The sequence below is a fragment of the Manacus vitellinus genome, unplaced genomic scaffold (genome assembly GCF_001715985.3).
Source record: "Manacus vitellinus isolate BGI_N305 unplaced genomic scaffold, ASM171598v3 scaffold_17_pilon, whole genome shotgun sequence".
NCBI classification, from domain to species: Eukaryota; Metazoa; Chordata; class Aves; order Passeriformes; family Pipridae; genus Manacus; species Manacus vitellinus.
In genome coordinates this window covers 2849223-2877213 of record NW_021939256.1, presented here as the reverse complement: position 1 = coordinate 2877213, position 27991 = coordinate 2849223, and the positions used below count along the sequence as shown (strand labels likewise).

Below are 27991 nucleotides of genomic sequence, written 5' to 3'. Positions count from 1 at the left end.
TTACACACTACAGTAATTTCAGTGTGTATTCAACTGGAGCTGGACCTGATTCTCCTGGGTTATGGATGACTAGCGACCTGGCTGTGACGGCGTTCAAGTGACTTTTCTATTTGCAAGCAGAAGATTGAACAGCTAAAGCCAAGCTGTCCTTGCCTAACATGCTGCTGAGTGTCACTTGAGCTTTTATGTGTCTGGTGATACAGAGAATTTGCCTGGAGAGAACAGTCGCTGGACAAAATCCGAGTTGTGTTTCAGATTGAGCTGTTTGACTCTGATCATCTGCATCTATATTTTAACCATTTGGTGCTCAGCTTACCACTCCCTTTAACACTTCTCAAGGCTTACATGGGAAGTTGTCAAAAATATTAGTATTATCCCTATATGGAATAAAAATATTCCAAATTCTTTTTAATTGAACTTGCCAAGTCCATTTCTAAGCTAGCATGTGTGTTCGAGTTACTAGATGCAGCTGGCACTTCAGGAACTTGTATGAATTTCAGTCAATGTAAATATTTCAATAGCTGAAGCATGTGTTTGGTAACTCAATACAGGATTCTTAAATCTTGGTAGTGCAATTGTTTTAATAATATAAAATTTGGGAGGGATTCATCTTTTACACGCTGAAAGGAAATAAGCCCCAATGTTCTCAGTAAATGTTACAGCCAGTCTCATAGCAAAAATCTTTTATTTGGTCTGAAAGAGTTATTTATATCTTAAAATTTTTCTGGTTAACATGCCTAGCAATTTAAATGCTAGTTTGGTTACTCAGATGCTGATGTTTCTTCACATATGTAAATAACCCACCTATTTTAAAAAATCGTAGCTTAAATAATAGACTCCCACATCTAGTGTATACACAATGCTTTGAAATTGCTTCCTTAAAAACGCAAGGGGGAAGAATAGTTCTCCTGCTAGACGTTTCATAAACTGAGTGCATATCAGGCTGAATTTGTATAAGCTGGGGTAGGAATTCAGTCTTAGGAATTTAGATTGTCCTGGCATTAATCCAGCGTGGGGGGAGAGGATGGAGTCCGCAAGATCGCTGATGTGGCTGCTGTCATTTAAATGCAGGAGGTTTCACAGCATATGATAGGAAAGCAGATACAGCAGTTTAAAATCATACAAAGAATCAACCACAGTTTTTGATTAAAAACACTTTTTTTTTCTTAGCGTATTCCTTTAAATGTAGAAAATAAATATCAAAGGAATGAACAGCCTATGAAGTTGTTACACGCTCACTAACTCTCTTTACAGCCAAAGTAGATGCATTTAAAGAAAAGTGCTTTTTGCCGGTCAGGAGCAAATGAGCTGAATTACTCGGGTCATGTTTTGCACTCCAGCTGGTTTTTACCATGGCTTTAGCAAATGCAGTTTTGACAATGTCTGCAAATACTGGTGAAAACTGTTCTTGCACACATTGCTTCCCTGGGTCTCAGACCTACTTAAAATAGATGTAATGTTCTGGCTTATGGCAATTTCAGTATTTTAAAAGCAATAAGGAAGAACTGCTCAGAAGAAGTTATTTGTGCTGTAACTAACAGTTGCTTACAATGTCTAGGCACAAAAACCCATCATCTGTCATTAGCAGACAGTGATTTCCAGTGATGATACCAAAGTAGTGGTTATCGACAAGGAGCTGTTTCTATAGGATGCTTCCTTGGACAGTGTTCCCTGCTAGGGAGCCTTATCTAAACACTGACTTCAGTGTGCACCTAAATAAAACTGAACTCAAGCAGAGTTCAGGATTAATTGACCAATCTAAGAACTTTAAAAAATGGCTTCCAAACCTCAATTTCTGTTCCCCCTAAACAGTAGCAGCATTAGTCTGGGAACTGTCCTGAAAGTGGCAAACAGTAGATTATGTGACAATAGTACAAGTAGGTGACAATAAAAACACGTTAACACTTCTGTATTTAACAATGGAAGCTTCAGCAGCAACAGGCTTCTTAAGGGTGGTAAGATAATAAGTATCCACTATAAAAAGCCAGCAGAAGCAGCATCCCACCCCATAACAGGCTCCACAGCATGTCCCAAAATCTTGAAAAGGCTCAGCAGCTACTCTGCAGTGTGGGTGGAAGCAGCTGTTTTGGCACCGTCTGCAAGAGGTGTGCAGCTGCCCCAAACACCCGTGGTTTACATGGTAAACAGTATCGTGTTGATGTTTTCGACAGTCCCATCCTCTGGGGATGCAGCAGGCACTGCCACCATCCAAGGGGCCTCGCTGCCTCACCCGCCACTGACCTGGGGCCTAATGTCACCCTTGAGGGAATAACAGACTATTGAGGGAGTAGGCCTGGCTGCAGCACTGCCTTCCAGGGAAGTGTTCAGCTCTCCCACCAGAGTGCTGTTGGTGCCAGGAGACGAGATGCAAGGGCAACATCTTGCAGAAAGTGCTGCTTAAGCAAGGTGAGGCTTCAAGTTCAGAATGCCAGAGCTTGGCTCTTCACCCTGTATGGTGTTCTCAGGACAAGCCAAGGAGCTGAACAACTATGGAAAATTATTATCCTCCAGTAGCAGTCCTGCAGGGTTGCTGCTTAGACTGTTTAATTCATAACTACACTTTGAGGAAGGTGAGGAGTTCACAAATTTTTAAAAAAAAAGGTACCTGAAGAAGAGGAAAAGCTGGTTCTGATGCTGATCTGATATGGCTGATGGAGGCAGATGTGATATATGTGATACATGATATACATGACTTTTTTCCACATTGCTCACCCAAGATTTTCACCTTCTCTTATGACAGCTGACACTTCCCTGTGCATTACTAAACACACACAGTCGGTCATATCCTAGGGATGTACACAGGAAGAGTTTGGGAATCCGGATAAGTGAAAGTAAATTTAAAGTAACCATGAAAGATTGATGGCATTTATTTCCTTTTTTTTGGAGCACTACCGTAAAAGCTCCAGCTTCTCATGGCATTCATGGGAAAGTACTAGGGTTTTCCAAGTATCTCTCTTTATATTGTCTGCAAGACAGTTTGTGCAAATTTGGCATGAAGCACCAGTCACCCATCATTACAGCTATGCATATAGCTCACTTAAGAATTTTATAATTAAAAGTTATCCATATAATTTTCAAAGGACTGATGTCACCATGTCTGAAAAGAGAAATTCTAACATGACTGTTTCAGCCCTCCCAAGGAACAGTAATGTCATCAAAATTCACACAACTCAGCCTTGTATTTAAAGCATAAGGCTGCAAGTCTGTCATTAGCACGGCTACTATGCTTCTTCCTGGCCATAATGAATTGATACTTCAGCTGGATTTTTTGGCACTTTGGTGAGAAAGCTCTGGACAGCTGGAAGAGACCTGCTCAATCATTTTTTGTTTTTTTCTTTGTATCAATTTTCCACCTGTGAAGCCCAAAATCCCACCGCCAAGTGCAGCTGCAATTCCTGCCACTTTGAAGCCTGCAAGGAGACCAATGGGACCCCCCACTACTCCACCAATGACTGCACCTGCCACAGGCAGAGCTGCCAGCTTGTATTTTGCAGCCTGTAAAGGAAAAAAAAAATATAGTTAGAATACTTGCCTGTGGCGATGTGCATTTTCCCCCTCACTGCTCTTGGCAATAACTTGAATGCTCAGTGATAAATAAACTTTACAAATTAGTATTTAAAAAAAAAAGATGCTCGCCTATGCCACATGTATGACAGAATGTACTAAAACAATTCAAAACTGAGCTGTCTTGTGTATGCAGTTGTGAACCAGGTCCTTTCACATGGTTCTGGCTGATTATGTACACTGGGTATTACCTAGTCACCATCATTAAATCAAACAAGAAACTGTGAAAATGCTCAGACTTTTCGTAAGGTCTGACTCAAGGCTTGGGCTTATTTAGCAACTGACATCTACATGGAATAGTATGGAAATTACATGTTGTTGCCAACCTCTTGTTTTATGTTTATGTGATTCTTGCAAGCCAGTCACCAACTGCACTTGTCTTTGCAAGTAAACCAAAGTAGCCTCAAAACAGCACTAAAAAAAGCCCCCCAAAATTAAATAATTGTATTTCCTTGTAGCCTGGATATGATAGAAAATTACAAGAGAGATCAATTTTTTTTTTTCCCCTGCTACCTGTGGGTCATTTCTTCCTTATTTCCTTAATTGCTGGTTCCCTCAGCATTAAAGACGGCAGATCAATTGGGTTAATACAGAGGATTGCTGGGAGGCAGAGTACCATTGATTCACCAGCAGGAGCAGATCCCTACCTTCCCCAAGTTTTTGGTTCCCTCTTCAACATTCGCAGCAGCACTGTTGACATGGTCTTCAATCCTGTCAATCTTCTCCTGCTGAGACTAGATGCAAAGGAATTATGAGTGAGGTAACCTGCTGGGAAGCAGCAGTGAGCCAATACACACCATTTTAATGCCTGTAATCAGGACCCCACAGTCACTTTCATCTGCTGCACACTGCCCCAGCAGCCTTAATGGTGCTTCACGATTAGCATCCGATAACCTCTGCTGAAACTACACACTTACTTTACAAAAATGTAAACTATTAAGTAATAATATGGTGGGGGTATTAGACAATGTCTTGCTGCACTTAGAGAAAACAACCCAAAACATATGATTTCTAAATCTTTTCTGTAAATAGATAAATTTGCATTCCGAAGGGAAGAATAATCCAAACTAGCCTTTTTGTTTCCTGCTGAGTTTCATGTTAAAAAAATATTCTATAAAGAGCATTTATAAGATCAGTACCAACTCCAACATACAAAGCTGCATCACGAAATCTAAGCAGACGTGTTTAATTATGACATTATAAAACAGTGACTTAATTTTACAAATAGTGACAGTACTGAAAATATACTTGATGTTGCTCTGTATTTACTGTTTGATTTTACAAAACCACTCCATCCTTTCTCCAAATGCAGATTGCCCTGCAGTGTCTCTCAGGGAACACTGGAGCAGAAGATAAAGGGGTCTGTAGGTTTGTTTGTTCTTATTTTAATCTCAGCAGTACCCAGCCTGTTTTATGTCACAAAATAATGAGATGGCTGATTTTCAGCTTAAAATAAAAGGCATTCTGTTTTGCCTCTTTCTAATTCAGAAACTGCTGAGTCCACCAGCTCTCGTATCTTCATTTACCATGCAGTCCACACACTTTAGATACTTGGTATTATATCTAATGATAGTTACGTGTAAAATCCAGAAAGTCCTGGGAGCAGGACCTGTTGCTTTAACCTTTAGGACACTGACTGAAAATTTTTGCAGTCCCACTCCAGCCTAATGGTTCTTAGTTGGTTTTTTTGTATAGGTGATGCAGCACATACTCAGCAGAAAGGATAAAAGCTAGCTTATTTATCCCTATTAACCCAAGAGCAAGGAGATTAAAGAACTCTCCTAGGAGATGAGAATTGTGCATTTAAATTCCCTGTGGCACAGGAAGAACTAAACACTGGGAACTGAGTGTGGATGATGAAGACATTTTGGCAGTATTGTGAGAGCAGAGAAAGAGCACGATAAAGGTGAGGGATTTTTCTAGTACTCCTGATTAAGTGAGAAAAAGTACCTGAGAAACACCCACCCTGTGCAGTGAAAGCTGTTGCCACCATTACAGTTAGAAATCGTACAAATTAATGGGTAGAAATCTGCAGACAACACTAGAGCTTCTACTGAGGTTCAGCTTGTGGCCACGTGCACTGCCTAGGACATTGTAGTTGTTCTGGTCACAAAACTTAGGAGCAACTACCAGCGCTAGTGCTGAAGCAGCAGACTACTGCCTCCTCAGAAAGTTACCTTGGCAGAGCCTGAATCCACAGGAGAGCCACAAAGACACCTGTAGCAATGAGTCACTGATGTAGGGAAGGAAGAGCTGTTAGTTTTCTAACCAGACAGAGCAGCAAAGTAGTTAAACTAATGCTTTTGGACATTCTTCTTGTAAATGTTACATGCATCACTTACGACTTTGGAAAGTGTCTAATGTCCCATCTTGGAAACTATAGTTGTATTTACCATAGGTCCCAAGTAGCAAAGACAGCACCTTTGTGCAGGCATCTCAGCTCACTGTGGGGAAACTGCTCTGCCTCTACTGGCATCTTGAAGTTCCTAACAGTGATCAGGATTTTGTAGTCTTGAATATTGGACTGAATAAATGTTATTATTTTCTTAATATTATTTTGCTGTTCTGTCACTTTGATAAAGTGATACTAGCTCAGTCTGAGCAGTCCAGGGGCAGAAGTATTGCTCGTCTTTTTTTTGTCCCCACCTAGGAGTTACCCATTCGCCCTCTTTTTGCACAAGACTGCGCAGGATAGAACACAGAATTAATACTTACGCTGACTAAGAGAGAAAAATCAGTCACCAACTGGCTGAGCTCAATCAAGTCCTACAAATGAAAAGCAAATGTTATTTTGTAATAGTTGCTAAAAACGAGAGGACCAATGTGCAGTAAGGGAGTTCCAACATACCCCTTCTAAACTTTCCCAGGATTCGGCTGCATTTTCTTCTTGAGGTATTTCCGGAAGGCGGGAGTAGATCTGGATTAAACTTTGGGAGCCGTCCTTCACTTCCATGTTATATAAAGTTTCTGAATCAGAAACAGGATGTTTATATAAATGCACTGAATCAGAATGCAGGTGATGTGCAAACCTTCTCGCTCTTAAAGATTCTCAGGAGTAAGCTGATACTTGACCTAATTCAAGCCAAGCAACAGCCCTGAAAATGATCATATAGGGGGAAGTCTTACAGCACTAGACAGTTTCTTAAAAGGATGTCATTGACAAAGAAATAGATTCATTTCCATTAGCACACTTTCACAACCAGTTCTGAGAATGATATTAAATTATACTCCTGAATTCAAGATCATTTAATTAATTTTGTATCGACCAGGCTAAGAAAACTGAGCCTGGGACAAAAACTTTTCATTTACATATGACACATAAAAGCACTGCACTTCCAAAACTGAGCAGACAGTTATTCACTTTACAATAGATTATCGTGCCACTGGTTTGATTTTCAGCCATTTGGGACTAAAAGAATCTGGAGGAAAAGACTTCCAAAGTAAAAGCAGTGAAAACCAAGTAACACGGTGCCCAGCATTCAGTGCCTGATCTTGTTGGGTAATGGAACTGTGAGGATGACAAACATTTGCAGCTCAGAGCTGTACAGGAGATATTCTCAAGTAATTCTTACTTTCTAAATCATATGGACTGAATGCAGAAGACATTAGGACAAAGTACAGTGGAAAAAATGGGGAATGAAAGACAGTGAGGGGGCACAGGGGAGAGCAGATGCAATGAACAGACACACAGGTACCTCCTCCACTCGAAGAGCCTGCTCTTGAGCCATTACAGATGTAACAGACGTGTGTATAATTGTGGACAAGTAATTAAGTGGTAATAAAGAATAATAACAAACAAGTGTGGCTTTTTGTAGCAAGGATTAAGGAAGAGAGCTTGAGAGTCTGAAAGGCAGACTGGAGAACGTATGTAAACACAGTGCAAAGATCATGTTAATTCAGACAACTTCAGTTTCTGAAAGGAGATCGCTACTTTAGTAGGACACGTGTTTCCTTCCTTGGAAAGGTGGTCTCAAGAGAAAGCTTATTATGGGGAAGGCTGGTTAGATATGTCACAATATTAAAATGTAAATACTGTATTAAAATCTATAGAATCAATGAATGTGCCAAGGTATGATAATAATATTATAGAACTGTTACAACAACAGATATGAACAACGGAAAACAAAAAATATATTCATTAAAAAGTCAGTAACAGTGCATGCTTATTCATGAATTATTCTAAGATAAAATAAAAACTATACATTTTCATAACATTTGTCCATTTCTCAACATTTTTATCTCAAAACACATTAGGGACCTAATCTTCCTCTCAGATCAATAAAGTCTAACATCAATGAAGTTGATATTCAGTTGATAAATACTAAGTAAGCAGAGTAACAACCACGTAATAAGCAATTTGGGGGTTTAATTTGGGCTTGGTTTTCTTTCTAATTATTTCTACTTCTTTTCCTTCAAGAATCCAGACATGGAAGGCACTTCACATTCTACAATCATCACCTGTTCTTCCAGAACATATTTTTGATTTATAACCTCAGATTAATTAATGTTTTATACTCAGTTCTAAAATATTGTTTCCCCCTTTTCAGTAAAATTAATCATGTATCCAAACATGTGCATTTTTGAGAAAACAGTTCTGCTACATACTCTGACATTTATCATTGGTTTTGAGTATTTTATTCCATTTCAATCCTACACAATCCTACTTCAAAATCAAGTTTCTTCTCCCAAGAAAAGTGTACTCTTCCCTAATCAGCCACATGCATGCTTAGTTGGTTGAAATTAAAATATTCATAATTCAAAAGTAAAATAAAAAGCTCACTAAGCAAAACTGCCTCCTCACAAGACTGCTCTGGTCTGTCCCTAACAATCTATGCTGACCTATTGTAGAAAAGCACATTCTTGAAAGTGTATAAATGATACCGAAGTTTTGCATTACACTCATTCAAGAGAAATTAAAACTGTAAGTAGGTTTACATGTTATCATTTTCTAATAACTAAAACTAGTGGGAAAAAAATCCTCAAGAAAATTCTTAACTCACTTCAGAAAACTAAGGTAAAGAACAAGAAGGGTAAGAGGTGGTCACATTTGGACTGAAAGCATGAGTAAGAAATTTGTATTCACTAGTTCACTTTTTATCAAATCTAACCAATATTAATAGAACTGAGAATGGAAGTGGCTCCACAAGTTCACTTACAGCATCTCCACAGAAATGCAATAATACAAAACGCGTTTGCAGATTTCACAGAACGGCTTTGCACCTCATTACACTTGAGATAAAAATCTAATGCTCTGGAAGATTCAATATGTTGCTTAGAAGATTTTAATAATTTTAAGAGTGGAGTCTCACCTTTTGTTAATATTTGTTTAATATGCAATTAAATTCCATTTCTATTGGCCCTCAGCTGAGGGTAGTGAATGGGGGAAGGGACTGTATCGTATCACTGACATGTCTTCTAAATGGGAGATCTGAATTTGTAAACTCCTTCCTTCTCTACTAGATGGGAAGCAACATGCTACAAAGAATGGGTGTACTGAAGCTCCTTTGATTAAGATCAACAGCCAAGATTTGCTTTCAGGACTGCAGCCTCTAAGCACAAAAGAATAGGCAATATATTGTGTCTGTGTTAGCAATTCAACAGAGCTGCTTTCACAGGCAGGCAAACTTGAAAAAATATCTGTTTAATTGTATTTAGTTGTCTGCCTGTCTCTTTCACTTTAAATGGGGTGAATTATTTCCATATTCATTTCTGTTCCCATCCCAATCTTTCTGATCAATGTCTTGTCTTTCTGAAGTGCTGTTACACTCAATGTCCTCCATACTTCAAAGGTATTTCAGATTTCAAAAGCAGTCCTGTTCTTTGAAATTAAACTCTGGTTCCCATTTGCCACCTGTGTAACTGTTAGAAAAGCAATGTAAGCCAGGACAAGGCCTTTCCAATTAAATACCAGAATGTACTGAGAACAACTGCAGAAAGTTACCAAAAGAAGAGGTATCTTAAATTTACTTCGGATCGTAACAGAGAAGAGGTCACAAATAGACTGAAAGTAATGGCTAATATGCATGAAAGGAATCACTGAATACTGAAGACAAAGTGCTCCCCCCAAAAGAGATGTCAACAAATTAAGCAAAATTATTAAGAGAAACTATGTGGAAGAAGTTCCTAAAGGATAAAGGACTGCAGAATTGCTGGGAGACACTGACAAAACAGGCTACACTGAGGATGACACCGAATTGTCCTGATGCAGAGGAAGATGTTTATGGCTTCACCAAGAGCTCTTCAGTGCCCTGGATGTCAAGAATTTGACACACAGTATTAGTACAAGGAATAATATAAGCACAGAAAGTTAATATCAGAAAAACCAGGACATAAATAAATTTCAACTACCAAGGGATATAAATGATACCAAGGAAGCTTCTATGAATGCTTTTGAAGTTAGAGGAAGAAAAATGAAGTGTAAGTGCATTGCCAGGCAAAGAAAGAAAACTACAGATGACCCAAAGAAAGATTCAGACAGTCTTTACACAAACAGGTCGATGTCATCAGGTATTGGATGCAATTAATTTAAAAAGGAAAGAAAAAAAGCGATAGGCTGAAACATAATGAGAACAGGTTAAAAATATTTAGATGAGCTAGGCCTATTTAGGGCCTGAAAGTTTGCTGAAATTCACTCTAGAACATTTAAGAAACTGCCTCTGAAAGTTCAAGCATATTTTTGAGAACTTGAATAAGACGGTCCAAGGGGGCTGCAAGAGAAGTGATTCAGTTATCTGAATCAGCAGAATGCAGCAAATAGTCAGACTTTGAAATCCATAAAGATACTAGGACAAACTACTGAACAACCAACTACAACATGCTGAAGGTGTTGAAGAGGTCAAGATTCATATGTTAGAAGCCTAAGAGTCTTTTTTGATGGCCTTGTAAGAAGATAGAATGTTTACACTGAGGGTGATGAGGCACTGGCACATCCAGATAAGTTGTGGATGCCCCATCCCTGGAAATGGTCAAGGCCACACTGGATGGAACTCTGAGCAACTTGTTCTGGTGGAAGGTGTCTCTGTCCATGGCAGGGGGCTTGGAACTAGACAATCTTTAAAGTGCCCTTCTAACCCAAACCATTCTATGATTCTCTATTTGATATATATTGACGTTCACAAGGTTTTTTGATACTACTGCACATGACATTCCTGAAATCAAGCCCAGTCTTCAAATCCTCTTTTCTCCCTGCTCAACCATGAGACTTGCTAGCTTGTTAATCACGCTCGAAAGAGTTATTATAGTTCTGTATGCAGCAACAAGAAGGGTCACAAAATCAAATCTGATGGCAGTTTCTTCTACAATGCCACTGACTGAGAATGCTCTTTCGATTTTAAGACACATGCAATGTTCAAACAATTCTGAACAGTATTGCTACAAGAACAATTAAATTAATTACTGGTATGTGGAAGGATTTAATCCTGATGTAACCAACTTTCTCACAAATCATTAGGAGAGAACACTGGCCAGTACCAGAGCAAAATAAAGGCTTCTCCTGAAGACAGAGTGCTAGAACAAGGAAAGAAATACATTTCATACAGAAAGGTGGGAAGAACAGCAAACATATCTGACTCGTAGCATGTTATAGTGCGTTTTCAAAATCTTTTATTTGAATGGATTTATACTCTTCTTTCTTTGTAGTTACCAAGTTAAAATGCTACAGGAAGAGATGTTCTCCTTACCTAGAGACTTGCTCCTCTTTTTCATATATTTCAGCAGTGATGTATTGTACTGCCTGTCATTTAAAAATCATTTTCTTCATGATGTTTCTTCAAGCACTAATTCAACGAAAATGGCCTAAATGATTACTTGCGCATGATGAAATTATTTGCACCAGGGGAAAAAAGAAGTCAAGCTACCATGAAATATGAATGTAAGTATTCTGCTTCCTATGAACAGTCCTCTATTTCAAGATCCAAGGCTACAGTATCTTTCTCATGGAAGGCCACAACTATTTAATTTCTTAAGATACTGTAGCATTTTCCACTTATCAAAAGTCAGCCACAGGTCATGACAAAAGTGTGATATATGGAAAGAACTCTACTTCTTGATTAACAGCTATTATTCAACTGAAATCTCATTTGTTCACTTCATTTACATCTGGTCAGCAAAATTCCATACTGGATACAATGATAGAGATACAATAAACACAAATTAAATTCTACTACCTCCTCCTACAGTTGCAGATCTGGTTAAAGAGGCATCCTCCTGTCCTTCAAGTTGCCTTCTAAGTTCTTCTGCAGATTCAGAATGCAGCTGCAGGAAGTCTTTAATGGCAAATGAAGCTTCCTCTTTAACAGGATTTATCATTCTCTGCAGAGCTGGGATGTCTTCCTGTCGGACTCGCAAACAGAGTTTCTCCATCTCTCTTATATTGGCACGGAGTTGCTGCAAACAGTATTAAGAGTTATTCTGTAGCCAACAGAATATTTTGTGTACCAGACATCTTCAGTGCTTGGGAAGTAACTATCATCTTCAGGATATTTAAATAATCTTCAGAAGTGCCATTTCTACGCTTTAACAAACTGAGACCAAAAATCCCTAAAAACTCCCAGATTTCAAGCAATCCTTGTGTCATCTCTCTCTCCTCTACATCCATCTTCTTTTCCAGACTGCATTGTGTTTCCTGACTGCAGCTGGTTCGCCTGTCAAAGATGCCTCCAGTTGCTGCAAAAGCCCACGCCTGAGATAACACAGTGAATCCTGCCCTTGCCCCCATCCTGGCTCTCCCAGGCTGTTATTCGTGACTCTTGAAGGAAGGCATCTGTGCTTTCAAGCACTTCTTATTTGGAGGTGCCACTGCACTGTAACCAGCTCATTAAGTCTGTGTATTTTTAGTATTTGCTTCCGCTTGTGAGTTCACTCAGTTCTCCATCTATAAAAAAAAATAAATGGGAGTTGCAGCTCCCAATACAACCATCCCTCAACAGTGCAGTGAGGCATTGCTGCGAGCTACCTGCTGAGTCTTTTTGGACATAGCCTGTTTTCCATAAGGGAAAGCAAGCCATTCGCCCCAGGAAAAGAAGAACCAAAGATCAAGGAAGAGATTGTACCTGTTATCTAATGAACTAATTTATCCATACTATCAGCCAACCACAAAACAAGGGAGAAATATTTTTAAAGCCATCTCCATCTGTGTTTAATTTTTCTGGCTGTCACACTTTGTACTTTATCCATTCTCCAAGTCAGTTTGTTTTATTTTGAGTTTCAATTAAAGTATTTAACTAATTAATTCACTGTGTAATTGCTGAAGTTATTTTTGTTTCTGTGATCAATTTAGGTCTTTGCCAAAATACTTATACAAGTTTCAACAAGTTGCAATAACATCCAAATAAAGTAAGTGATTGCTTTTCAAAATTTGCTTTTTTTTTGTAATAATAAGTGACTGTGGTGATCACAGGACTTCAGAATACAGTCACTCACAATCCCCAACTACCCCAAAACTACCACTTCCATTTGTAAAGACAACTTCAGGGACAAATAATAAGGATTACTTTTTTTAAAAATATTTATATTTTTTCAGATAAGGGCAAATATATTTGTTTGATTGAAATATCAAATATAATAAAACATAGAAATATTTCTTTAGTTACAAGAGTTTTGAGAAGATATAAACTATTTACAACTAGGAAGAAGAGAGTGTGTGCAGGCATCTACCATGACATAAATTTCTGTCTACAGCAAAAGTAGAGGGATTTTTTATTGCCGGGTCTTTTAAAATCTAAAAATGCACACAAGTTTCTCTTCCAACAAATGAAAAGAAGAAATTCATAGTTTAAATTATACCACTTATTGTTTTAGGACAGAGGTTTTATCTAATTATAAAAAAATAAGACTGTACTAAAAATAATATTAATTGCATTGCATTACAAAGTGATATAATAAACTATATTCTTTATCACATTATTTAGCAATTGTTTTGAATATTCTTCTCAAAACAGAACAAGAGAATAGAGTAACACCAGTGAGTGGTTAGAAACAGAAAGATCTTCTTCTGTAATACAAATCAGGTGCAGGTAATGCCTTAGAAAGGCAATATTGCTTATCTGAAAAAGCGGAACTAGATGGAATTCATTTTATTTATACACACCAGTAGAATTAATTGGTTTTAACATTTATGAAAAAAATGTAAAAAATATAGTTCGAGAAGGAAATTAATTCAACAACATGTAGAAGTAACATTGCACAGGCGATACTGGACATCCAAAGAAAGAACTATTGATTTATAAAAATTGTGTTAAATTACTAAAATTATATTGTATTATATGGTATGCTTAAATTAAAAGTACTACTATCCAAATTAGGCTGCATTATTTAAGACTAACCTCAGGTAAAAACACTGATTGACAATTAAAAAAAGGGAGACACAAAAAAATAACTTTGCAAGATAGTGAGTTAAATTAGAAACATGGTAGCCAGTAACCTTCCTCTTACATTTCTCATCTTAATCTACCTTGCTCTTCCTGTTATCTTCCCCCCATGGTCTGCCCCTAAGTATGAAAAAAAGAGAATATCATCACTGTCATAGTGCACCATGTGCCAAAATACTTGAACGTTGGAATTTCATTCAAGAAACAAAGTGGGACTATCTAGACCCAATACTTAATTATGTATTTTGTGAGAACTATACGCAGGGGACTGAGGTTGATCCTGCTGTTTTGCTTCAGGAAACAAACTCATTTTTATTATTCTGTATTAAGTCATAATGGAGACCAAAAAACAAACAAAAAAAAAACCCATCAAACAAATACTTGTGAAGCAGTGACAAGAGTGAGTTTTGGATGAGCTAATAATGCTGCCACACCAGCTTCTTTTAAAGAAAAAGGAAAATTTCACAGTTGGAATCAAGTCAAAACGTAGCTCTGCAGGGGACCTGTGCCTCTGCAGCTGCAGCCAGGGCAAATTACCAGTACAGCCAACACACAAGTACTGTGCAGTGACCAACACACCACCAACTTGCTGGTGGGAGTTTTCACAAATCCTGAACAGAAGCTTCAAGAGATATGAACTACTCGCCCTAAGGAATGGCTGAATCAGATCCTCCCTTCCACTGTTCTTTACTACCTTGCTGATCAAAGAGAAATACTTGTGAGAAAGAAGGTGGACAAATCAGATTATGATATTCATCTATTTGGTGAAATTTAATTTTAGTAGCTCTTCCTTTGTGGTTTTGGAGAGAGGACCCTTGTCCCATTTATTGTCAACTAAACAGAAGCCAAATGGATTCAGCTCAGCAAGAAAGCTCAGCCCCACCAAGAAGACACACATCCTAGTTCACCAAGGTGTAACATTAAAAATGTTACAGATATGGAAATGACTATGACTTCTTTTCATAATAATTTTAATGGGACAGAGTTTAAGTTTTGGGTAGAGCATAAAGTATATCACTCTTGTCCCAAATGTTTCCACTTTTAAAGCGAAGCTTACTTAGCAAGGAAGGTAATACAAAAATTCTCTTTCCATGTACGTGAACTCCTGAGTTTCGAACTTGCCAAATTCAACCCAAAAGACACAGATTTTTTTTTTTATAATACTTGCAATTTTGGTCTATTAACTTCCAAAGCCAAACAACAATCTTTGTTTCAAATGGCTTTCTCAAAAAAGCTATAGGAAAATAAAACTGGAGAAAACCTTGTGAAGTCATCCTTTCAGCCCATGATCTGCTGTCCCTATATCATTTCTGTTAGTTGTTTTTCTAATCTGGTCTTAAAAGGACTTCTTTATGAAGAGCTACAACCTCCTTGATACTATACTGCAAGAATTCATTATCTTACTTGCCATAGCATTTTCCTCATATCTAACAGAAATCCCTCTTGCCTCAGTTTAAACCAGGTATTTCTAATCCTCCCTGTTCAAAACAGGGAAAGACAAGTCCTGTCCTGTTTGCAACCATCTTTTCTGTGTTTGCAAACACACAGCACAACACTGTCAGGTGCTCTTTGGGCAAAACAAGTAATTTGTCGATCTTTGCAAGTCAGTCTTGTTTTCTCAATTTCTGACTACATTCATTGCTCTCTCTAATCACTTTGCACCCTTCTTAAAAGCATGGTGCCCAAACTAAGTCAGACCCCTGAGTGTTCTACCTGGGATCCTTCTACTCCTGATCAAAGAGAGTGTATGAGAGATCACTCACTACTCTCCCATTTATACATCCCACTACTTTATTTGGGTTTTTGTATCACTACCACACAATCAGTTCACTTCTACTCTGTGTCCCTCAAGTCTTATAAAATTCTTGGCCTAGGTCAAAGGAACTCTGAATTTGAGAATATATTGACCCTGCAGATGGCCACAGGCTGCAACAGGGAGCTAATCTTACATGATCCCTCACTGACACCATAAACCATCTCCTGCAGAAATAAACTTTTTTACACTGCTTCTCATGCCCTCCCAGTGTATCTATGTAGTATGCCAGAAGGGTACCTATAATTTGAAGACTGCATCATTTTAAAGATGGTACAGAAGACCTGAGACATAAAACTGAGCTTTGAAGATTCATGCAAAAGAGAGCTGACAGGAAGCCATCTTTCACTTGTAAACCATTTTCAGTTGAAATAAAAGTCATAAAAGCGAAAAACAAAAAAAGAAATAGATTAACATTTTCAAGCAGCTTTCTGGGTCAGAGCAACACAGTGGAAAGACTACGTCTGCCTAGGTATGTTTTGCAGAACCGAATCTCCTTTTGTGGGATGGCTATAGGCTAAAACCAGACTGTTCATCCACAGTATTATTCTTCTTTTTTTTTTTGTTCAGTGTTTTATATCCTCTCTAATAACTGCAGCATTCTCCTTCCCCTCACTACGAAAATGATCAAGGCAGTCCTTAGGTTTTGCAATAAAATACCACCATTTCATTGAAACTACTTAAACCTTGCAATAATTAGTTAATTGTATGCTACAGCCAGCACGTATGTGGGCAAAGCCTAGCAAAACTACATATTGATTCATGCCCCAACATTTTACAAAGTCCAGGGACTGTCCCTAAAAATGAAAATATACATGAATATATACATTTGTGAAAATTAATATATGATACACAAGAACTATTTCCTCAGTATTTTTGAAAGGGTGCCATCGTGCCCTATGCATAGATTTCTCTGTTTTCTTCACTTTCTTTTATTGAAGTTCTTAACGTGGCATCCAGCCACCAGAAAGAAGAGGTATAGATTTATGCCTCATCTATACTTCTATTGTAATTTTGACCATCATCAAAAGTACAACAGAAGTAATTATTCTGGGTAAACTGAAAATTCAGAAAAATGGCTAATTATGTGCACATGGATTAAATGTAGAATGGCTGTGCATATATTTGTCTAAAACCTGTGGCGGATGCCTTGGGTCAATATTGACTTAGGGATTCCTAATGTATTTTTACAACATCTAATTCTGAGAGCAAAGTGTGTGCTGCAGAGAACATTTGGTATCACAATAATTAATCTGATTTCTTTGCAAACAAACAGATCACAAGTCCATTGGTAAACATTTAAACAGCTTACAGCAAACACATTCTACATGTCATATAATTTATTATCAAGTACTCCAGACTCCTAAATATTTAATTAAAACAAAGAGCTAGTCTACTCTTCTCGCATGGACCCAGATTCTTACTCTGCTCTCTGGGTACCAGAATGTGAACTACTTTAATGTATAAGTTGTATCTAGATCTAAAGGCAATAAGCATTAAATAAAATATAAGAAAATTTATTCTGGCTGAAAGTGAAAATGGCAAACTTTGAATTCAAGACAAATATAAATGTTTCTAGGGACAAGCAGTTTTCTTATTAACATATCTAAAAATATCATCTTCAACACCATTATTTTTTCTCTAATTATTGATAGATCTTGTCTTGCTAAACAAATGATACTGATAACTAAAAGTTCCAAGAGAAGCCTTTCCCACATCTCAGATGTGAAAACAGATCAGACATAAGCAAACACATGCTTCCTACACCACAGCTGTTAAAACGTCACTGTTTTAACAGAACATCCACCTTTGGAAGGCTCTTTGAATATTAAGAATAAACTTATATTCAAATTTCAAAAATATTTGGTGAAAAATCAAAATAAACATTCAAACCTCCAATTTACAGAAAAATCAAGTGGATTTCCTGTGTAACTTCTTATCATCTACATTTAAAAAAAGCTCATTAACACCTTTTGTTCCTCAAAAAACACATGTAACTCCAGCTCTGCCTACTATCTGGTTGTTTAACCAGGGTGAAGTTCTTTCTAAGGCGAGTTGTTTTGGGGGTTTTTTTTAGATTTTTAGTCTGGTCTAATTTTCCACAGGAGTCAGTAATGCACTGAAACAAACACAGGAATTTACAGTATTAGAATTGTGAAATGCAGTAGTTTAGGACTGTGCTACTACCTGTGCTGGCAAAGCCTGCTTTTCTAGTTGCAGTGTAGGTCACAGAAGGTTTGTTCTAGTAGCAAAGACACGTTCCTTCTCTGAACATCTATGAAAGCAACCCAAGATGCCTCTCCTGCTGGCCAACACACGTCTGTCCCCACAATACTGGCAGTACAGCATGTTATAACCACTACCTGCTGTATCTGCCTCAGCAAACTTTGCCTTGCAGAGCTGGTCTTTGTGTCTTTCTGTATTGATAATCTCCTCTGGCTGTGTGCTATTTAGCAGTGTGAAGGCTGATGTTTGGCATGAGCTTCTGCATCATTTTCATCGAGACATGTATATTTTTAGAAACAGCTGTGTTGACTTATGGGTGACTATGCATGAAGTCACTGAGATGATGCCCATGATGACAAATGTGTCTGGTATTTCCTCCTTTGATGACATTATGCAGCTAACAATAGATCTGCACACCAAACTAGTAGTCCAGATGTTCTGTTTGTCCAAAACCATGATTTAAAATTATCAGTATCCCTTATTGCAATACCTGGCTTCTAATTTAATAATGTAAGAGGACTGTTTGCAGAAGACCAGACACTCCAAACTTTTGTTTGTTCAAGAATGCAGAAACATTTCTGATTGCATTTGCCTCATAGGACACAGTTAGGAAATTCCTACCTTTTAAATGAAGTAAAGCAAAACCTAGCACTTGTTAAATCCACCTGTCAAATACATATCTCTCTCTAGACCCATCTCTGAGATAACTGGAACTGTGTAGGTAATTTAATTCCATTAATACTACAGTCATTTTAATATCCTTACCTGAACAGTTCGTCCTGCATTGATGTGCTCTTCGTGCAACCTGTCCCAGAGCCTGCATCTCTGATACTAAAACAGAGGAAAAATACTCCATAAAATTGCTATTTTTAACAACTGCTATGCCGAAAAAAAAGGCACTTTTGGTAAATAATCACTTTAATTTTCAAAAATCGACAGTAAAGAAGCTGAGTCATAAACAATTCTGCTGCAAAATCAGAGAGGTAAATAGCAATTTATCACAAATGTTGTGAAAAATTTTGTACAATGCATTTTACTGAATGGCAGATAACCAGGGTTTAGTGTCAGTTTTTAACAACAAAGAGATATTGCATCCTGATATTGCTGTGGGCATAAATCACTTGGTGGGCAGTAAAACAAATGGCAGAAGAAGGAAAAAGGAATGGAATAGTGAATAAGCAGTACTGGTCATATAGGACAACGAGGTATCTGGTACTATTCACAAGGAAAATGGCATTCATTCCACAATGCTACTGTCTACATTTACACTTACCATTTCTATATAGTTACAAACACAGCTACAAGAACCATCAGGGCAGATTTGGCACCTGCATGATGCTCACTATCCATACAGAACTTCCCACACGACAGAGACCAGAATAATTATTCCATTAGCAGAGAGCAAGTTTAGCAGAAGAACTGCATATTATCACATACAAACCTTTTCATCATTAAAATAAATCAATCCCTGCTATAGGCAGTTGACATTAATAATATAGAGACTATATCCTGAAAAAGAGAAGTAAAATAACAGAAGTAGAAGCTGTGATTCCTGGAACGTGTGCTGAAACTATCAAAGAATGCATCTACAATACTAGACAGCATTAGAATATTTATTTAATTGTTTAAATAACAAGACAAAACATTTACCATGATTTTTGAGGTATTTTTAGGTAAAGTTTAATTCCTCAATTTCTTAATATGCTTTGTTACCAATAAAAAACCTTTATCTACAGTCTACATCTTTCCATAATTATTTTCATAATTTTACAGGCCATGGCAATAAGAATCACTAGTCACTCAGGTTGCTAAAATACAATGAAAAATCTAAAGTTACTACTTATTTTCAGAGAAAAAGTTCTTTCACGTTAGGATTTTGTGGTGCTATGGAAGACAAAAGGTTTAGTGTTCAACTAAGTCAGATTCATGTCATTTTTCTAGGAAACTAGCAACTTCTGCATAAATTACTATGCCACTAAAATTACTGCCATTGTTCTTTAAAATAAAATGGACAAAAAAACCGGTATCAACAGTATAGCTTACAATTTAGTCATCCCTGAAAGAGTACTGAAACAGGAATTTCTGAGGTTGTAACAGAAGGGGTTTAGAGAAAAATTACCCATTGAATTTCAACTGACTGTAATACATTGTTTAAATAACTAGTAATAAAAAATCCTGTTTTCCAGTTAAAAGAACAAGAATTCCTCAGGAAACCTTTACTGGTCTTTATAATTTCTACTAGAAATGCTCAGCACATTTATCTGCTTTATATATTCAGAGGTATTACTCGTTTGTTTCAAAATTCCTAGTAGGCTAGTGATGAGCTCAAAGAATCCAATGACTTAATACTGCCAGAGCAATGACATTCACGTGGCCAATAAATTCCTCCTTGTTGTCTTCTGTTTGTTACCCAACCCAAAATAGGCCATGCTCTCAGACAATGTTCACTCTGGAGGCCTCAAGGATAGTAAAGCTTGAGAAGAGATGGTATTGACATTATTCATCATGAAAGTTGGGACTGTTCAGCCTGGAGAAGTTTGCATGGAGACCTCACATTAGCCTTCCAGTATCTAAAGGGGGCCTACCAGGAAGCCAGAGAGGGACTCTTCATCAGAAACTACAGTGACAGGACAAGGAGTAATGGCTACAAATTGAAAGAGGGGAAATCTAGGCTAGATATTAGGAAGCAATTCTTTACTGTGAGGGACACTGGAACAGGTTGCCCAGGGAGGTTGTGGATGACCCAACCCTGGCAGTGTTCAAAGCCAAGTTGGATAAGGCCTTGAGCCTAGTGGGAGATGTCTCTGCCCATGGCTAGGGCGTTTGGGACTAGATGATCTTTAAGGTTCATTCCAACCCCTTAACATTCTATGATTCTATGATGAACAAACAAATGTAAAACTGAGAGAGGTCCATGAAGTAAAAACATCTATGAAATCCTAACCCATTACAGCAGGTCCAGAGTAGGGCCACAAAAATGGTCCAAGAGCTGGAACACCTCTCCTGTGAAGACAGGCCGAGGGAGTTGGGATTGTTCAGCCTGGAGAAGAGAGATCCTACTGCAGCCTTTCCATAAACAAAGAAGGCTTAGAAGAAAGACAGAGACTTTTTACGAAGGCCTGTAGTGACCGGATAAGGGTCAACACTTCTAAATGTTTAGAAGTATGGATTGCACATAAAAAATTTCTCTATAATGAGAGTGGTGAGGCACTGGAACAGGCTGTCCAGAAAAGTTGTGGATGCCCCATCCCTGGAAATGTTCAAGGCCAGGCTGGATGGAGCTTTGAGCAACCATATGTAATGGAAGGTGTGCTTGCCTGCAGCAGGAGGTTAGACTACATGACCCTTCAAGTTCCCTTCCAACCCAAATCACTCTGTGGTTCTGTGATATTTAATCATAATTCTGCTATACTCGAATAGTTTGTATTTGACATCAGAAATATAAAACATTAGGCTACTCTTAAACACTCGATCTCTTTTCCTCTTTGTCCCATTCCCTCTTGAGAGCTCTCTTTACAAAGAAACCCTCATGCTTATCTTTTAGATCCCTTCCATTTCTCCTTGAAAGTATCCAGTGGACATGGAGAGAGCTCAAAAGCTCCTCATAATATTTCCTGCTAAAAGCTCTTCAATAAATGTCTTACACAAATGTATACACTCATATGAAGACTGTAGTAAGACTCAGATATTTTTAATTTGTCATTTTGTGTTGCCTTTATGTATCTTGCCACCACAACAATGATCCCCAGCCAAAGGTAAAAAGTGTTTCACACAACATCCTTTAGCTTTGGCACAGTGACAGGAAATGAAATTAAAACCAAAAGTGACAGAGAAAACAGTGTCTTATAGCACTTTCTTTTTTTTTTTTTTGAAGATTGTTGCATATCACCAACAAAGTCTAGGGTAGTATGCCAAACAAAATCTCCACCTTCCTGTACTATTGTGACAATTGCTTTCATCTAACTTTTTCATGTAACTTTTGGATACAAATGCATTTTATTCCCTCTTGGAGGGAAAGGTCATCCAATCTATGGAATGCACTTTAGAAAACAAGAATTTTCATGGGGAAAACATGGAAGGAAAATGTACAGAGAACTGATTTCTTAAGGATGTAGGTTTTAAGTCTTCAGAAACTGTCATATGGAAAGTTGGACTCTCAAATAGTTGACAAGTAATGATGATGGATTTATGGTAGCCACTTCCTCTGAAAAGGTGTACTCAAGGTCAAATTTCATTATATATTGATTTTATAGTTTCTTCAAACAGTGATTTAGTAGATTAATTGTTTGGACTATCTCTGGAACCTAAGGTTTAAATCAATATTCATGAAATGAGGTTAGAGATATTGGCTTCATCATAAGTAAATAATGTTGCTGCTCTAAGCAATTTGACATAATTAGTGATTTTTGCTTAAAAGTAGCCTGTAAAATAAACAAGATCAGATTCTATAAAATTATCCTTTTACCCCTAGGATGTTGGTTTACATGGCTGAAAGTTAATTTTACAAAAAGTATTTTAAAGAAAACCATTTAAGCTGCTGCTGATGACAACTCACAAAAGTACTGTAACACATTCATTATGGCTAAAATGCATGTAAAGGATATAAAATGCAAATTGTCACCAAGCATTTCAACTAAACTATTGCTAATATTCTGCTAACCTGAAAGTATCTAGTGACAGTTTTCAGGATACATTTTGCCATATTTTTCTTCTCACTTTCTCATAAATCTATCAATAGAGTAAACTTCGTAATATTTATACTTCTTACAGCCAGAAAAATATTAAAAAAAAGAAAAATCAAGAGAGAAATTTTCAGATCTTAAGAACATTAAAATGAGTGTGAACTTCTTAAAGAAACTGGCATTAAGGGACTGTTTTTATACTCAGATGTATTACCTCTCATCTACATCTTTGTCTTATTTTTTTTTTAATATACAGAGGTTCCGTAATCTTCAGTATTGTTATCTAACTTCTGGAATAGTTACCAATTGTTTATTTAAAGGTTTTATTCATTGTTTTTTTCTAATAATTCTATGAATTATTCATTCAAAAATAAAATCTGCCAGGACTTATACTGTCTAGGCATGCAGAAATTTTTAACAGCATTCTGAAATCAGAAACACAAATCTGTAGTAAACATTGCTACCACTTCTTGCTTCATAAAAGTGTTGTTCTAGAGGAAGTGCCATTAACATTTTAAGAACTATGTTTACAATTAAAGGATTTTTCTGATATGCAAATTTTATTATGTTGACTGAACAGATCATTCACACTGATACCATGAACACCCTAAAAATCTCATGAAATGTCTAAACTAGATACTTTCAGATTATGCCAGATTTTTACATTCAAAGTATAAAATTCAGCTACTCAAAAAACATCTCGGTAACTCAGTGGGGTCCCTGAATGCCATTACAGGAACATTGCAGAGTATTGCCTATAATAAAACCCTGGTTAAGCAGGAGTTTCTGTGACAATGCTTTGAGCAAGGTGTTAGATCAGAACTGACCTAAAGACTCATTTTATCCCAAGTGCTAAAATGTTTTCTGTATTTTCTCCTACACACAGAAAACTATTCTTGCAACAATCTCCCCTTCTATCTGCAAAACAGGAATGCTTGATGCAAATGAATTGCTAAGCCAATAAAGACTTCAGCTGACCAACTCATGGCTGAATTAAGTGGAATGTATTTCATCCCTTCCCTGACAGCATGGTAACACTATCTGGCTAGATAGAGCATAATTGTCTACCACACAAGGTAATAACTGATCGTGTCTCTGTTTCTCATTGCAGCACCCAATGTCTTTTGAAGATTCTTGATAAGGTGTTTATATATCCCAGATGAGGGAGGTTTTACACATAATGACAACACTTAGCAAAGGATCTCCTCAGCTTTACAAAGTAATCATCTTCCAAAAAAAAAAAAATCAAGCAGTGCAACAGTTATGCCTATCCCCAACATCGTGTCTCCCCTGCTATGACCTTACACACATCAAAAGCTTACCTTTACCTTCAAAGTGCAGGAAAACCATTTGTGTACTGCTGATGTGCCCTGCTAGTCACTTCCCACTCTGTAATGGCAGGTCAACTCCCCTTTCCCATCAACAGACTACCTTTTTCCAGGGACCACCCATTTGCTCCTCTCAGGCCAGGCTGTAGCTTTCATGCCACCCTTTTTACAGGTATTTATTAACTGCATCTCCTCATTTCTGGATGACTTCCTCAAGACTCCGAAGAATGCCAAGCTTCACTGCTCCACACTCACTGATGCTGTTGGTGTTAACAGAAGTGCTGCCTTGAAGATACAATTTTTAATGTAATTTTAACATAAATCAACTGCAGACCAAAAACTACCTCTCTGCAACCAAGGAATCCCTCTTGTGCATTATGGCAAATATGTTTCTTTCCTGAGCAGTCATGTAATTTTTGGTTAGAGAAAGAAGGAAACAACCTAGCCATCATGAGTATCTCTATTTGAATGAAAGAGCTTTCAAGGAAAAGCTATTATTGCACCTCTGAATCCTGTCCAATTCCCTACCATTCTTCACTAGTTGCCCTCTGTGGCCACTGATGTGTACAGGTCGTGCACACAGTCAAGGCTCCTTGCTCCCCCCGGAGCTACTACTGGACACTAAAAAACGAAGCTGTTGCAAACTGGCTGATTCCAAGGCAAAAAAAGAAAAAAGTTAAATCAGCTGGTATTTAGGTAATGTAACAAATTATACAAATACGGAATAACAAAGTGTAAACAACACACTGTGACTGAAATATAGGTCATCTCACACAGCAGTTATTGCTTCAAGTAAATATTATACTAAAGCACTTCTCCATTTGTGATTATTGCAGTTCATATCCTTATTGTATGCTTATTACACCCCTAACAGAAAAGAGTCAAATGATTATCTGCCATCCTTAGTCCTAGCAGCCCAGGTCTTTCTCTATCCCAGTTTTTCTCTCATCCCATGGTCAGACACCATTTCTGCATGTTCACCTCCTATCTGAGGTATTTCACAAGCTCCCTCCACCCAATTCTTTATCCTTTATTTACATGAACCAGGAATAATTTCCTCTCACACAAAAGTAAGGGAAAGTAAGAGAATGGAAACACACTAAAATCATCTCCCTCTTTGCATTCTCAGATTCAGGAACGATCAAATTAGCAGCTCCAGGAATGAGTTCTGCTAATTTCTAAGCACAGGAACATGCCTTATTGTGGGGTAAATCTATAGCAATCTTCAGCTGGTGAGGGTCAAACAATATCTACTGAATACCTGCAAAGCACCTTTTTTTTCCAGAATCATAACTGCTGGCCAAAAACCAGAGTTTTAGAGGCACAAAAAAACGTATGATCTGGAAAAAGACCACCCCACAAAAATATCTGAAGTGTTACAACATATGTCACTGTTCTGAAAAGAAATTATCACTAAGATATCAACCACTATCACTTAAACTAAGCATTTCTTATTAAAAGAAATTATTGTCACTTGAACAACACATATTTCCTATGCTCTCAGAAACAAATATGGATTTATTTTCTCTCCTTCCCCAGTCCCAAGGCAGAAACTTGGCATGGAAAATTTCATCCAAAAGGTTACTCACTCGGTAAAGTTACAGTAAAGTTATGGTAAAAGTTGTGAACAAATGACAGTAGCAAAATGCAGAACAGTTTCAACACTAGATTATACACCCCCTTCAGAACATATCTTTCAGGAAATCAAAATCATGTTAACTTATTTTCTTCCAATTTCTTCATTCCTTCCCAGGGTGTTGAAAATGTAGATAGCAGTCCTACACCATACAGATTTACATGTGCACTTGACTTTATACATTGTGAATAAGCTTAGTCAAATTAACATAGTGAACGATTTTCCAGAAACCTGTGCAGAACTACAGACACTCACTTTTCTGTGGTGGTAAGTAAAACCTTTTCTAATCAAATATGTCTTGTATGGTCATTTCAAAACTTCCATAGCAGTGCTGATGTTATGACTCCAAGTGTGTTTCTGAATCACTCGCTCTCTTACCTTTCTAATTGTTGTCACCTGTTTTAGCAAATCTCTCACCACCTTCCTCAACAAACCAGTCTCTCTATTTCCACAGGCTATATACTAATACACAGAGTCTGGGAATCTGATCAACTTCCAAGTCTGGAATCTGATCATCTGTGCTGCTAAATTGTGAGAACTGCCCCTGGTCATGCCAAACAACTCTCACATGAAGAGTTCCTGAGAATGGCTAAGGAGTTATAAACAGAGAGCAGAGGCTATTCCCCATTAGCAGCATGGATGCAGCCACCCTGTTTTGCAGAATATGAGAATTTAATAACATAGGCCATTTAATGACATAGGCCATTTCATGCCAGACAACTGTCCTGGGTATGTTTATTTAACCTGTACAGGTACTGCCACAGTGCTTGCAAGAATTTAACTTCTTAGAAGCATACTCAGTTTCACTGTCAAGTGTGAGCTAATGTCAACAAGAAGCATATAAACATGTCACAATTTTGATACAATGCTTTTTTAGTTCACTTAAATAATTCAGTCTCTCTATTTCTCTCAACTCAGTTTGAAAATATATAAAGATAGATATAAACAGTAAGTTACTCAGAATAGTTGGCAGCAAACCATTGTGACTTCAAAGTAAAGTAAGAATATTAGGCTGCTATCCCCACAGTAACATTTTAACACAAAAGCAGTGTTTCTCACTCTGTAGCCTGATGTTTACTACAAATGTAAAGATCTTTGTGCACACTGAATTACCAGACAATACAGAAGTTTCACCTTTACCCAAATTTGTATTAAAGCATTTCATAATCAATTTTTCATCAAAATCTCTGTATAATCTTCCAATGTGATTGATTCTATACTGTAAAAAGAACTACATTAGTAAAAAATAAACACTAACCTTCTCAATATTTATTTGGTGTTTTCTTAACCTTTCCAAATCTGTTGGAATTGCCACTTTAATGAATTTCTGAATTGCAGGTTCAATTCGACGGAGTTTAACCTTTTCTTCATCTTCAGACATCCTAAAAGCAGCCCTCAAGTGAACAACTGTGAAATATACCTTCACCAAGGTAGAAACCCCTAAAAAACAAACAATTACAAGCTTACAAAAATGTAGTAACCTTGAATCACTTTTTAAAAGAAAGCAAAATAAGCTAAATCAGTCGGTTATGTATTTGCATTTAAATGTATTATTTCCACTTATTTGCAGGCTTTGGGGATCATTTTTCATAGATAAAACTTAACACTAAAAAGAAAAAAACAGCTGAATAACTAAGGCAGAGGCAAATATGCTTTGCAGCACCATAACGACGCATGAAAAGGTTTGAAAAAAACTTCCAATTAGATGCTTTGATTGATCAGAGTTCAAGTTTTGCCAATTCACATCCAGAGTCATCTTACAAATTGTAAAACATGTCCTGAAAAGACACTAATTTTGGAATTCAATTTTCTGGAAAGATTAAGAGCGTCTGAATGAAGATTTGCTGGTGACGAGGCTGGTGAAGGGACTGGAGCACAGGCCCTAATGAGGAGCAGCTGAGGGAGCTGGGGCTGTTCAGCCTGGAGAAGAGGAGGCTCAGGGGAGACCTCATCACTCTCTATAATCACCTGAAAGGAGGTTGGAGCCAGGTGGGGGTTGGGTCTCTTTTTCCCAGGCAACCAGCAGTAGGACAAGAGGGCATGGTCTTAAGCTGTGCCGGGGAGGTTTAGGTTAGACATTAGAAAGAAATTCTCCACAGAGAGAGTGATCAGACACTGGAATGGGCTGCCCAGGGAGGTGGTGGAGTAACTGTCCCTGGAGGTAATTAAGAAGAGGTTGGATGTAGCACTTAGTGCTGTGGTCTAGTTGACAGCGTGGTGTTGGGTCATGGGTTGAACTCGATGATCTTGGAGGTCTTTTCCAACCTGGCTGATTCTGTGAAATTGCAAATGTCCCCTACTGAAAACAAGTAAGGCATCACCTAGCAAAGGGTATAAACAGCTGCTGAAATATTCACAGGACCAGTAGGTACATA

The 27991-nt window shown here is 37.6% G+C and overlaps 1 protein-coding gene across 1 annotated transcript; it reads right to left on the bottom strand.

The window, feature by feature from the left end:
- Positions 1-563: 563 nt before the first annotated feature.
- STX17 (syntaxin 17) lies at positions 564-27056 on the bottom strand. The gene is made up of 7 exons (XM_008922867.3): positions 26875-27056; positions 18736-18801; positions 11730-11949; positions 6413-6531; positions 6280-6330; positions 4212-4298; positions 564-3495 (listed from the first exon to the last, which is right to left on the bottom strand). Exons 1-7 carry the CDS (start codon positions 26995-26997, stop codon positions 3256-3258), a joined length of 906 nt encoding a protein of 301 aa, XP_008921115.1. The 5' UTR covers positions 26998-27056; the 3' UTR covers positions 564-3255.
- Positions 27057-27991: the final 935 nt, after the last annotated feature.

Coding starts and splice junctions, on each gene's coding strand:
- STX17 (XM_008922867.3), bottom strand. CDS start 26,997: ATGTCTGAAGATGAAGAAAAGGTTAAACTCCGTCGAATTGAACCTGCA. Junction 18,802..26,874: donor ACCAAATAAATATTGAGAAG/GTTAGTGTTTAT, acceptor CCTCTGTTTTAG/TATCAGAGATGCAGGCTCTG. Junction 6,331..6,412: donor CCTGGGAAAGTTTAGAAGGG/GTATGTTGGAAC, acceptor TTTCATTTGTAG/GACTTGATTGAGCTCAGCCA.